This window comes from Periophthalmus magnuspinnatus, chromosome 23 (assembly GCF_009829125.3).
Source record: "Periophthalmus magnuspinnatus isolate fPerMag1 chromosome 23, fPerMag1.2.pri, whole genome shotgun sequence".
Taxonomy (NCBI): Eukaryota; Metazoa; Chordata; class Actinopteri; order Gobiiformes; family Gobiidae; genus Periophthalmus; species Periophthalmus magnuspinnatus.
The window spans coordinates 299,330-312,467 of record NC_047148.1 but is presented as its reverse complement, the minus strand read 5'-3'; the positions used below and the strand labels follow the sequence as shown (position 1 = coordinate 312,467).

The following is a 13,138-nucleotide window of genomic DNA, read 5'->3' as shown; positions in this document are numbered from 1 at the left end:
CATCTCTTGTTCACATGAGACTGACAGGCGGATTGATGCAGTGTCCGTAATGATGTGGTCAAATCTACATTCCTACCCCCACCGAAAGGACAAGATACAAGTGGGTGAAATTAGTTTCCTCTGCAGGGTGGCTAGGCGCTCCCTTAGAGATAGGGTGAGGAGCTCTGTCATACAGCAGGAGCTCAGAGTAGAGCCACTGCTCCGCCACATCGAGCGGCGCCAGCCGAGGTGGCCTGGGCATCTGTTCTAGATGCCCCCTGGACACCTCCCTAGGGAGGTGTTCCGGACATGTCCCACCGGGAAGACCCAGGACACGCTGGAAGGACTATGTCTCTCAATTGGCCTGGGAACGCCTTGGGGTCCCATCCTAGGAGCTGGAGGATGTGTCTAGAATGAGGGAAGTCTGGAAGTCCCTACTTAGATTGCTACCCCCGCGACCCAGCCTCGGATAAGCGGAAGAAAATGGATGGCTGGATGAGTTTGTACCTGCCAGAAGGAGATGTGGCTGTCGGCGTTGGAGTAGGTTGCAAGGTAGCGGCCGTCTGGAGCAAAGGATACGGCTGTGATGGGCCCTTTGTGTCCATGGATATTCTAAGCACAGACAAGAGCACACATCAACCCACATTCACACGCATTAGTCTATTAATTGCATCCATTCAAATTGCAATTTCGATTTGATTGAGATAAATTGTGTAGCCCTATGCTATCAAATGTGAATATTTTTATTAGCATTCTTAACATCAATAATGGTTTAAAACATGAACAACTTGTATTTCATTCATTACCATTGACTGTATGTGGCCATTACATGAAACTAAAAATCACCTCTTTGATGAATTGACAAATGACAAAAAATTAGCCAAAAGTCGCTATAAGGAAGCAGACTTGGCAACTATGATGTTGGCTTTCAGTACAGCTCACAGCAGTAGCATTCTTAATAAGGGCTACTGCTGTTTAGGTGTAGATAGCATAACAGTGTACATATTCTCAAAACGAAAGGTGAGCCATGTTACAAACTGGCCCCTGAAAATGGTGATCCTAAGATTCTCCCCTACAGCCCTTAGAGTAGTTAAGGGCAGCTGCAGTGTGGAAGCAGAGCACTGATTGTGTTAGGATCCACTCACACCTAAACTGTGACAGAATACCCCACAGCAATAATGTCTCCCATGGCAACAGCTGTGAAGTCCACCATTATACACAGGTCAAACCTTCACCTTCACCTCCAAACTAATGCCCAATCTAATCCATCATCAAGTGTTACTGAGGGTTCAGAGCTGTCAGATGGGAGAAATTGTATCAAAATCTAAAGTCACATAGGCTGGCGTTACGTAGTGTTTGTACTGGCTGTGAACCAGGAAGTTGGTAGACCGGCTAGTTGCTAGCAGTAGTGTGTGGCCAAAACTCCACTCTAGCAACACCCAGAGGTGTGTAGTACCCAGCAACATTTACTCAGTTAAATTTACTTGAGTAACATTGTATTTTCTAACGGCATATGTTTACTCCTACATGAGTAATAGTTTTATTGAAGTAACAATATTTGGTTGTAATACAGGTCTTTTTCACACTGCCACTAGTTAGGTTAACGTAAAAGAGCATTTGCTCTGAGTGCGCTTGGTGCGGTGTAAACCCAACAGTCGCACTCTGGACGACAGTAAATGGCCGGCCCGCGGACCTACGCAATAAGCTGCAACAGTAAAAGGGCTTGAAATTGGGCAAAAAAGGAGGCATAAACTTAATATCAGTGACTGTCTCTTCCTGCCCCTGTCTGCACAAGTGAGTCTGTGTGTCGTTCAGAAAGCTTTTTCGCCTCCTCTACAGTCCTCACGGTGTATTTAACCACATATAAAAGAAAATACCATAGGGTAAGCGAGCACGTGTGCTCTGTGCACTTGAAGCATGTTGTCATAGAAATAAGTTCGGTGATGAGCTGATGGACTCTCAGGTGGGTCATCGTGCGCGTTTGGGATGAATGATGCGTGACCCAAAAAAATCCTAAATCTAGTACCACTGGGGTCGCTCTAGAGTGCACTAACATATGAAATTATTTCAACATACGTGGTTCTTGTACATCTCCTTCAAATATGATTTTGTCATTTTTGTGTGTCTCACACCAGATTTTGTGCATTTTTAATGCTTTGTCCTTCCATTTACATTCACTTTAAATTATAAATCAGATGTTATGTCGAGACACTTGCTCTTGAGCTGTGCTTTCCGAAATAGATTTTTTAATCTTACATGGGATTTCTTAGACCACTTTCACTCACTACTTTACTCAAGTATTTCTACTTGAGTAATATTATTTTGATGTTGCTTACTTGAGTACAAATTTTGTTTCATTAGCGTGCTATGGATGCAAAGTGAGGAATAAGTTTGGATCACTGCAAACAGCTTCAAATGAAATGTTTTGTTACAATGGGATATATTATTATTATTATATATTATTATATTATCATATTCACTGAGAAAATACATTTATAAAAGACTTTGATGACCCACCCCAACCTTCTCCCATAATGGTAATCTCTTTCCCCACACCAAAACTCACCCACAGCCTGCCTTACTAGAGCTGTGTAGTCTCAGCATACCTGACATTTGCCCGTGCGGACGTCGTAGAGAGCCACAGAGCCCTGGCGAGCTCCTACAGCAATACGGTGACTGCGGTCACAGTAGCCCACCATGTAGAACCTGCAGTACAACACAACATGAGTCTGTGTCTCTCTCTGTGTGTGTGTAAGGGGAGGAGAAAAAAGGAAGAGAGGGAGAGAAAAGAGTAGAGTGGAGGAGATGGAAAGGGGAGCAGAGGAGAGCAGAGGAGAGGAGGAGAGCAGAGAACAGGAGCCGAGGAGGGGACAAAGGAGTTGAAGAGGAGAAGAGAGGAGAAAAGAGAACAGGAGTAGAGAGGAGAGCATAGGAGAGAACAGGAGAGCAGTGGAAGAGAGAGAAGAGCAGAACATAGGAATGGGGGAGAAGAGCAGAGATAAGGAAAAGAAAGAGGAAACCAGAGGAGAGAAAGGAGAGGACAGAAAACACAGGAGAGAAGAGGAAGGAGAGTAGAGGAGAAAAGAGAAGAGGAGGGGAGAGGAGAAAGAAGTCGGAGAGGAGGACAGCAGAAAAGAGGAGTGGGAGAACAGAACAGAGGAGAAGAGGGGAGGATAGGTACTAACCTGCAGATGGCAGGGAAGCATTCCTGCAGACCCTTCTTCTTGACCAGAGAGCCCTCAATACAGTACATGATGATATCCATAACCTGAGAAACACAGTACAATCTTAAGCAATTATACACACCTTTTGGGCCAGTAATTTCACTGTGGAGAACTTGGATATCTGACCTCCACGAGCAGGTCCACCACATCTGCAGGCATCTTCTCAATCAGGATGTCCAGGACTCTGAGGATCTCGGTCTTGGCCCGGGCAAGAGTGCTGGTGTGCACGTTCTGCTGGGACTGGGAGTTGGCCTGCGCCGCGTTGAATCGATGCACCTACAACAAACAATTTGACATAGTTACACGGTTTCCAGTATTCCTTGGCAAATGTCGACTACTGGTGCCACGTGGTGAGGCCGGTATGTGTGTGGTACCTCTCGAGCGATGGTGGTGATGAAGGCAGGGGGGCGGGCCGTAGCGATGAGGGACAGGGCATGGCGAGCAGAGCGAGCGGAGTCGGCCGGAGGGTTCAGAGGAAGCCCCACTGTCACACTGAGGACACAGAGGAGGGTTAGAAAGTCCAGTGTCCACACATGTCAACACAACTGTGATGCATCTTTTCATCATACCGACTACTCCTCTTATACATAAACAAATTTGCGTCTTATTTGACACTGTTGCCAGTCTCTTGCTAGTATTGATACTTATTTTGAATTTCAGCAATTTTGCATCCATCCATCCATCCATCTTCTTCCTCTTATCCGGGGCCGGGTCGCGGGGGCAGCAGTCTAAGCAGGGACTCCCAGACTTCCCTCACCCCGGACACGTCCTCCAGCTCCTCCGGTGGGACCCCAAGGCGTTCCCAGGCCAGCCGAGAGACATAGTCCCTCCAGCGTGTCCTGGGTCTTCCCCGGGGCCTCCTCCCGGTGGGACATGCCCAGAACACCTCCCTAGGGAGGCGTCCAGGAGGCATCCTGAGCAGATGCCCGAGCCACCTCAGCTGGTTCCTCTCAACGTGTAGGAGCAGCGGCTCTACTCCGAGCTCCTCCTGTGTGACCGAGCTCCTCACCCTATCCCTAAGGGTGCGCCCGGCCACTCTGCGGAGGAAGCCCATTTCAGCCGCTTGTATCCGCGATCTTGTCCTTTCGGTCATTACCCAGAGCTCATGACCATAGGTGAGGGTAGGAACGTAGATTGACCGGTAAATCGAGAGCTTCGCCTTCCGGCTCAGCTCCTTCTTCACCACAACGGACCGATACAGCGACCGCATCACTGCAGACGCTGCACCGATCCGCCTGTCAATCTCCCGCTCCATCCTTCCCTCACTTGTGAACAAGACCCCGAGATACTTGAACTCCTCCACTTGGGGCAGAGACTCACCACCCACCCGGAGAGAGCAAACCACCTTTTTCCGGTCGAGAACCATGGCCTCGGATTTGGAGGAGCTGATTCTCATCCCAGCCGCTTCACACTCGGCTGCAAACCACCCCAGTGCCTGCTGCAGGTCCTGGCTCGAAGAAGCCATCAGGACAACATCATCTGCAAACAGCAGAGATGAAATCCTGTGGTTCTCAAACCAGGCCCCCTCCGGCCCCTGGCTGCGCCTAGAAATTCTGTCCATAAATATAATGAACAGAACCGGTGACAAAGGGCAGCCCTGGCGGAGTCCAACATGCACCGGGAACAGGTCTGACTTACTGCCGGCAATGCGAACACAGCTCCTGCTCCGGTCATACAGGGACCAGACAGCCCTTAGCAAAGAGCCCCGGACCCCATACTCCCAGAGCACCCCCAAAGGACACCACGAGGGACACGGTCGAATGCCTTCTCCAGATCCACAAAACACATGTGGACTGGTTGGGCATACTCCCATGAGCCCTCGAGGACCCGATGGAGAGTATAGAGCTGGTCCAGTGTTCCACGACCAGGACGAAAACCACACTGCTCCTCCTGAATCCGAGGTTCGACTATCGGTCGGATTCTCCTCTCCAGTACCCTGGAATAGACCTTACCGGGAAGGCTGAGGAGTGTGATTCCCCTGTAATTGGAACACACCCTCCGGTCCCCCTTCTTATACAGAGGGACCACCACCCCGGTCTGCCACTCCACAGGTACTGTCCCCGACCGCCACGCGATGTTGCAGAGACGTGTCAGCCAAGACAGCCCCACAACATCCAGAGACTTGAGGTACTCAGGACGGATCTCGTCCACCCCCGGAGCCTTGCCACCGAGGAGCTTGCCAACCACCTCAGTGACTTCAGCCAGGGTGATGGAAGAGTCCGCCTCTGGGTCCCCAGTTTCTGCTTCCTCCTCGGAAGACGTGACAGTGGGATTGAGGAGATCCTCAAAGTATTCCTTCCACCGCCCGACAACATCCCCAGTCGAAGTCAGCAGCTCTCCACCCGCACTGTAAACAGTGTTGGTGAAGCACTGCTTCCCCCTCCTGAGGCGTCGGACGGTTTGCCAGAATCTCTTTGAGGCCGTCCGATAGTCCTCCTCCATGGCCTCCCCGAACTCCTCCCAACCCCGAGTTTTTGCCTCTGTGACTGCCCGAGCCGCGGCACGCTTGGCCCGCCGGTACTCATCAGTTGCCTCAGGAGTCCCACGAGCCAACAAGGCTCGATAGGACTCCTTCTTCAGCTTGACGGCATCCCTTACTTCCGGTGTCCACCACCGGGTTCGGGGATTGCCGCCGCGACAAGCACCACAGACCTTACGACCACAGCTACGAGCAGCCGCATCGACAATAGAGGTGGAGAACATGGCCCACTCAGAGTCCATGTCTCCAGCCTCCCCTGGGATCAGGGAGAAGCTCTCCCGGAGGTGGGAGTTGAAGACCCCCCTGACAGAGGGCTCCGCCAGACGTTACCAGCAGACCCTCACAATGCGCTTGGGTCTGCCAGGTCTGTCCGGCTTCCTCCTCCGCCAGCGGATCCAACTCACCACCAGGTGGTGATCAGTTGACAGCTCAGCCCCTCTCTTCACCCGAGTGTCCAAGACACGCGGTCGGAGGTCAGATGACACGACAACAAAGTCGATCATCGACCTCCGACCTAGAGTGTCCTGGTGCCACGTGCACCGATGGACACCCTTGTGCTCGAACATGGTGTTTGTTATGGACAAGCTGTGACTAGCACAGAAGTCCAATAACAAAACACCATTCGGGTTCAGATCGGGGAGGCCGTTCCTCCCAATCACGCCCCTCCAAGTGTCACTGTCGTTACCCACATGGGCGTTGAAGTCCCCCAGGAGAACAACGGAGTCCCAGGTTGGTGCACTGTCTAGTACCCCTCCCAGGGACTCCAAGAAGGCCGGGTACTCTGCACTGCTGTTTGGCCCGTAGGCCGACACAACAGTGAGAGACCTGTCCCCGACCCGAAGGCGCAGGGACGCGACCCTCTCGTTCACCGGAGTGAACCCCAACACGCAGCGGCTGAGCTGTGCGTGGAGGTGAGGCCGACTATATCTAGCCGGTAACGCTCAACCTCCCGCACAAGCTCAGGCTCCTTCCCCCCCAGCGAGGTGACATTCCACGTCCCCAGAGCTAGTCTCCATGTCCGGAGATCCGGTCGTCGAGGTCCCCGCCTTCGACTGCCGCCCGGATCTCTCCGCACCCGCCCCAATTTTGACCCAAGCAATTTTGCAGTTCTTAATATATTGTAAGGTGTGAACTACTTTGTTCAAGTAATTTCTCTTGTGGGTAAATAATAATACTTTTTGTTGTCTGCCAATACTTTTTGTTGTCTGCCATTGTCATGTCAAAATTTCTTCTTTCTCTTGTTTGCTGACGTAGAGCACTTAACAAAAGAACATTTGAAATGTTGCAAAATGGTAATTCAATCAACTTCAACTTGAGATGAGGTGACCTCAGGCAGCTATTGTGAATGCTCTGTCACTCATTATCACTCATTTTGAGTGATAAAATATGAAATGCCAAAGCAAGGGAGTGAAGCAGAATACTGTATCCCCTTTGAAAGTGCTAAGTGGGCAGTACAGAGGGTAAGGAGGGTGTGACAGGTGCGGTGGGTATGGCAGGTGTGACAGCTGTGATGAGTGAGACAGGTGTGACGGGTGTGACAGGTGCGGCATGTGAGACAGGCAAGGCAGATGTGATGGATGAGATGGGTGAGACAGGTGTGGCTGGTGAGGAAGGTGAAGCACTGACTTGGCGAGCTGCTTCTCTGCATCAGCACACAGTTCCAGCAGGCCAAGCAGTACAGCGGATACGTCCATGTAGGGCTCCCACACGGTGAAGCCCCTCCCAATCAGGTCGATGGCCGTGCGGCGAATGGTGCTGTGGGCTGGCAGCTTGAGGCTGGGGGGCTGCAGCAGGAGGAAGGTGAGGGCTTTACCTGGAGAGCACAAACCAGTCAAGGCCAGAGAGAACCAGAAACCCCCAAAAAACAACAGGGTACGCTCCACAAAACCAATTTAGTTAGTAATTAGCATGAACAGAGGGCATACGTACATGTGTGACGTGCCAGGGAGTAGTTGGAGCCGCCACTGGTCAGGCCGAAGCCCTCTGGAGCCTGCCCCCCAGTCCGTGCCCGGGCCCCCTTAGAAGGCTCTATCTCTGCACCAAACTCGGCCCCAATGACCCCCAGCAGGACGATGGCCGTGGCTTGTTTGCGCCGCTCCTCATAAGAGTTGCAGATCTTCCTGGCATTTGGAGGGAGGTTGGACAGACAGCCTGAAAGAGTGAGGACTATTTAATACATTCATACTGCTGAAGGAAGCTACAGGGCAGATTTGTTGACGAGCTTAGGCTATTTATTAAACAAAAAAAAGTCCACATTTAAATACATTTGAGAGAAGACTAAAATATGAGCTGCTAATCAAATCCAAGAATCCCATGCATTTCAGAACATACACTGCCTGGCCAAAAGAAAAGTCGCCACCTTGATATAACTAAGCAAATAGGTATGAACCTAATCCAGTTGGTCAGGTCTAGGTTCAGCAACAGTCTGTGCTCAAAGAATGAGGTCAGCTGACACCTGAATATACTGAATGACCAGTTTATTCCATCAATGGATTTTTCTTTCCTGATGGCACGGGCATAGTCCAAGATGACGATGCCAGGATTCGTCGGGCTCAAATAGTGACAGAGTGGATCAGGAGCATAAGACATCATTTTCACACATGGATTGTCCACCACAGAGTCCAGACCTTAACCCCATTGAGAATCTTTGGGATGTGCTGGAGAAGGCTTTGTGCAGCGTCAGACTCTAACATCATCAATGCTTAATGAAAAATTAATGTAACACTGGATGGAAATAAGCTTCTGCAATGTCACAAGATTTATCGAAACATTGTCACAGCGAATGGGTGCCGTAATCAAAGCTAAAGACAGTCCAACGAATATTAGAGTGTGTACCTTTTTTTTTTTTTGGTGGAGACTTTTTTTTTGGCCATGCAGTGTATTTGTAGAGGTCTAAACAACAGGATTAGCAGCTTTTACACAGAATAAATGTTGTTTGCCACGGAAATTACCTACATAATCGTAGACTTTGAAAACAGAATGATTGCTCTAGTAAGTTACATTGTGGATTTGATTGCATTTAATGAATCTTGAAGCATTAATCTAAATTAATATCTCCACCAAAGCACAGCAGGTAGGATCACTGGTTGTCCACAGGCTTGTAATGTAAACTGTAGGCAAAAGAGGACTGAACAATACTGTTCTACTTAACCCCTCCTGACCACCAGGGGGCGGTGCTGAAAACAAAGAATGTTCCCTTTTTGCATGTGCAGGAAATCATTCAGTGCTTCCAGCCCTGCCCTCTGGCGGCCAGTAAGGATTCACTGGTCGCTGGTGAATTTTGATGTTCTGACCAGAGTGATGCACTCTGCTGGTTCAGATTCTGCACATCCGAACATAGTCCTAGGGACTCATCATCTAGACCTGGATCATTCCTACCTGCAGTGATGTCATCGTCCGCCACGTCCATCTCCTCCTCTGGGAGCTTGCTCTCTATTGGCTGAACCTCTGGCGGGGGAGGGGCAGGGGCAGGCTGCTCTGTGCTGGCTCCAGCTGGAAAAGCAAAACAAAAATCCTATAATGACTACAAAGCTCTGCACTAGAACACGTAGCGAGGGATCAGTGGGAGCCCTGGGAGCAGAGAGAATGATCAGCCTTACGTGAGCTGACTGTGTCCACGTACTGGGGCAGGTATGGTGCCCACATGTCGATGGTATCCTTTCGACCGGACACACCGATCCTCCTGAGCTCAGCCAAAAGCAGAGCCTGAGCCGCCTCGCGCACCTAATGTACAGTAGAGCACTTTCAACACACAGCTACTTATATACACTACTATATGAAGATGTAATGTCACTACACTAAAGAATATTCACTCTCACATTTAAAGAGGGCTATTACACTTCTAACTATGCAATAATTAACACAACATATTTAAATCACCACCTTTTATCATTATCTAGTTACTCTAGGGTGACCGGACAATCCCATTTACAGGATAGTCCCAGTTTTGAGCCCCGTGTCCCCTGTATCAGCAGATTTATCCAAAACCATTGATTTTTCCCTATTTTGACCAATCTGAAAACTTGTAAGCCTTATGCTCATTTTCAAGCATTTTCGTTTTATTTATACCAAAGACACAACATCCCAACCTGGGACGCCCAGGTTGGGATGTTGATCAGCCCAATTTAGTCTCTGGATGATTTTAAAAGTACCTTATTTGACAGAGGGGACGTTATTGATTAACTTGGGTCTCCTGAGGAGTTTTCTCAGCACAGTTTTGGAGTTTGTGTATAGTCCAAATAACTACTACTCAGTGATTAAATAAGACAAGGATCACTTAATAGTAGTTACCTCGAGGCATCTGTCCTGCCAGCGCCGGGCCAGCATCTCCAGCAGAGGGGGGCGGTACTTGTCCAGCCCCAGCAGGTCAGGGAGCATGACACAGTGCATAGCAGCGAGCTGGCTCCAACCTTAAAAATAAGCACAAGGTCAACACCTGGACATGCTAGAGACAACTGCAGTAACGCAAGGCTAACACAGGTAACACACTTACGAGAGCCTACTGCAGTGAGACCAGGCTAACACAGCTAACAGATGTTTACAAGAGTCTACTGTAGTGAGGCCTGGCTAATGCACACACGCACATTTGCAACTACTGCAGTGACTGAAGCCTGGTTATCATGTGTTTACAAGGGTCTACTGCAGTGAGGCCAGGCTAACACAGCTAAATCATAACTTTACACTAGCGCCTACTGCAGTAAGGCCACACTAACATAGCTAACACACAACTTTACAGCTAGAGCCTACGGCAGTGAGGCCATGCTGACACAGCTAACACATGTTTACAGTTAGGGCGTATTGTGGTGAGGCCAGGCTAACACAGCTACCACACATTTACAATACAGTCTACTGTAGTGAAGCCTGGCTAACACACAAACATTTGTACAACCTACTGCAGTGTAGGTTGAGGCCAGGTTAACACATGTTTACACACATTTACCTGAGCCTACTGCAATGAGGTCTGGCTAACACAGCTAATACATGTTTACAACAGCCTATTGCAGTGAAGCCAGGGTACCACAAACACATTTACAAGAGCCTCATGCACAGAGTAAGGCCAGGCTAACACACTACAATTTTACAAGCTTAAGGTGCAGGGCTTGGTTGTTGGAACAGGTAGCAAACACATGCACAGAGCAGAGCAGATCTGGGGACCAGAGCCAGGGAAGGCTGTGCCGAAGCAGAGTGGACCACACAGACAAGGAGCAGGCACAGAGGCTGGAACACATAGATCTACACACATGGACAAAATTGTTGGTACCCTTTGGTTAATGAAAGAAAAACTCACAATGGTCACATAACTTGAATCGGACAAAAGTAATAATATATAAAAATTCTATGAAATTTAACCAATGAGAGGACTTCCGGTCTGACGGGCGAAGTGATGGCAGCATAGAGAATTCTCTCCCGACTGCAAATCCATAGATATACCCAAAGACTAACTCGAAACTGAAAAGTTTTTTCGATCAACAAACGGTGGGTAAAATAAATAAGACAGAATGCCCAAAAAAAGTAAGAAAAGTACTTCACAAATGACGGAACGCGGTGAGGAAGAGGACGAGGCATTATCTCAAGCTAGTAGCAATAGCAACGTGGAGGACGACGAAGCGAAAGTCAAAGACAGAGACGATAAAGGCAAAGTTGACTTAATCTTGAAAGAGCTTCGTGATTTTAGGAAGGAGAACAAGAAGCAGTTAGATGCAATGAGAGAAGAAATGATTGATATTGGCAAAAGGATGGATGAAGCAGAAGAACGAATAGTGGCTGCAGAGACGCACATCCAGTCGTCAGAGGAGATGCTAATCGAACTAGCGAAACTCCAAACTCAAATTGAAGCTAAACTACTGGATTTAGAGGGGCGTTCTAGGCGTGAGAATATCAGAATATACGGGGTGATTGAAGGGGCTGAAGACGGAGCAGCATCTGTGATTAACTTTGTTGAGACTTTACTCGCAAACGGCTTGGGTCTGCCTTCACCCGCTGCGCTCGGCATTGAGAGGGCGCATCGCGCACTCGGAGCGAGGCCGCCCACCGGAGCCGCGCCACGGTCCTTCGTGGTCAGGTTCGCAAGTTATCGGATGAAGGAGGATATTCTACGGCGGGCGTGGCGGGCAAGGGGGTTTGATTTTCAAGGTAAAAAGATCTATTTGGATAATGACTATGCCCCAGAAGTACAACGTAAACGTAAAGAGTACACAGCAGCAAAGGCGGCACTCCGGGAAAATAACATCCGATTCCAGACGCCCTTCCCGGCTAAACTGAGAGTGCACTACAGCGGAGGAACGGTCACATATAACTCGGCTCAGGAGGCAACGGAGGACATGGTGAAGAGAGGAATGACGGTTAATGTGGTCAAAACCCCCGTTTCGCTTTTGGAGCAAATAAAGCAGCGAATGTGGCAGACGGAGAGTGGAAAGAAAGGCCATGCAGCACAGATGCCAGGATTCAAGGAAAAACTCCAGGCATTTCGACGTCAGGATGACACGCCCTAAGGTTGTTATTTGGTTGGAATTGCAGACAAAGTAAGATAAGGCTTCACACAGCTATGCAACTAGGTTTTGATCTTGCACTGATAATTTTTCATTAGTTTTATATATTCCATGATATGGGCATGAGAATATCTTTGTAGTCGGGTCACACACAAAGTTAAAAGACCCTACGGACTCACGTAACAGCCTGCAGGCTGAAGAGGGCGCTCCTGCGCAAGAAGACGGAGTAGTCCTTCCCTACCCTACGGCCAACAAAGTGGCTCTATGTTTGGAAGTCAGTATGTTCTGTTTTTGTTCTTCAACATCTGTTCTGATGTTTGTTACTAGTTTTGTTCTGTTATTAGTGGTGTACATGTTTCATTTACAGGAGGAAATTTACTTGGGAAATATCTATGCAGAGTACTGGGATAATTAAAGTAGCAACCTACAATGTTAATGGTTTGGGAAATCCAATTAAAAGGAGTAAAATTATGACTAAATTGAAAAAAGAGGGAATAGAGCTGGCCCTACTTCAAGAAACTCATTTACCGAAATCAGAACATGAAAAACTTAAAAAATGGAAATTTAAACAATTTTCAGCTTCATGTTCCCAATGCTCAAAGAGAGGGGTAGTAACCTTGATTTCTAATAAATTAAACTTTGAGTGTATTCAAGAGAAAAGAGATAATGAGGGGAGGTATGTACTGGTTAAAGGTTATTTACAGGGGGTTCTAATTACGACCATAAATGTATATGCCCCCCCAGGATCTGAATGGAAGTTTTATAAACATATTTTTGAACTAATTAGCTTAGAGACAGAAGGCATTTTGATTTTGGGAGGTGATTTGAACATACGACTTAACCCTTTCTTGGACTCATCCAATCCTCAGACACAGGGAGAGAGCAAAACAACTAAAAGTTTCAAACTGACAATGAAAGACTTGGGACTTCTGGACGTTTGGCGAGAATCTAACCCAACGCAGAGGGAT

At 48.4% G+C, this 13,138-nt stretch overlaps 2 protein-coding genes across 3 annotated transcripts in view; one reads left to right on the top strand and one right to left on the bottom strand.

The window, feature by feature from the left end:
* The window catches only part of LOC117391464 (WD repeat-containing protein 7), a 57,084-nt gene that overhangs the window by 3,514 nt on the left and 40,432 nt on the right, over positions 1 to 13,138 (bottom strand). For both annotated transcript variants that reach the window (XM_033989283.2, XM_055231840.1), the window contains 10 exons: positions 9,973 to 10,091; positions 9,282 to 9,405; positions 9,061 to 9,174; positions 7,612 to 7,833; positions 7,309 to 7,495; positions 3,578 to 3,695; positions 3,330 to 3,479; positions 3,165 to 3,247; positions 2,586 to 2,685; positions 487 to 591 (listed from right to left, as the gene is read on the bottom strand). In XM_033989283.2, coding sequence (XP_033845174.1) covers positions 487 to 591; positions 2,586 to 2,685; positions 3,165 to 3,247; positions 3,330 to 3,479; positions 3,578 to 3,695; positions 7,309 to 7,495; positions 7,612 to 7,833; positions 9,061 to 9,174; positions 9,282 to 9,405; positions 9,973 to 10,091 — 1,322 coding nt within the window. The remainder of the gene's footprint in view (positions 1 to 486; positions 592 to 2,585; positions 2,686 to 3,164; positions 3,248 to 3,329; positions 3,480 to 3,577; positions 3,696 to 7,308; positions 7,496 to 7,611; positions 7,834 to 9,060; positions 9,175 to 9,281; positions 9,406 to 9,972; positions 10,092 to 13,138) is intronic.
* fech (ferrochelatase) overlaps positions 1 to 13,138 on the top strand; it is a 112,868-nt gene that overhangs the window by 60,460 nt on the left and 39,270 nt on the right. The window lies entirely within an intron of this gene.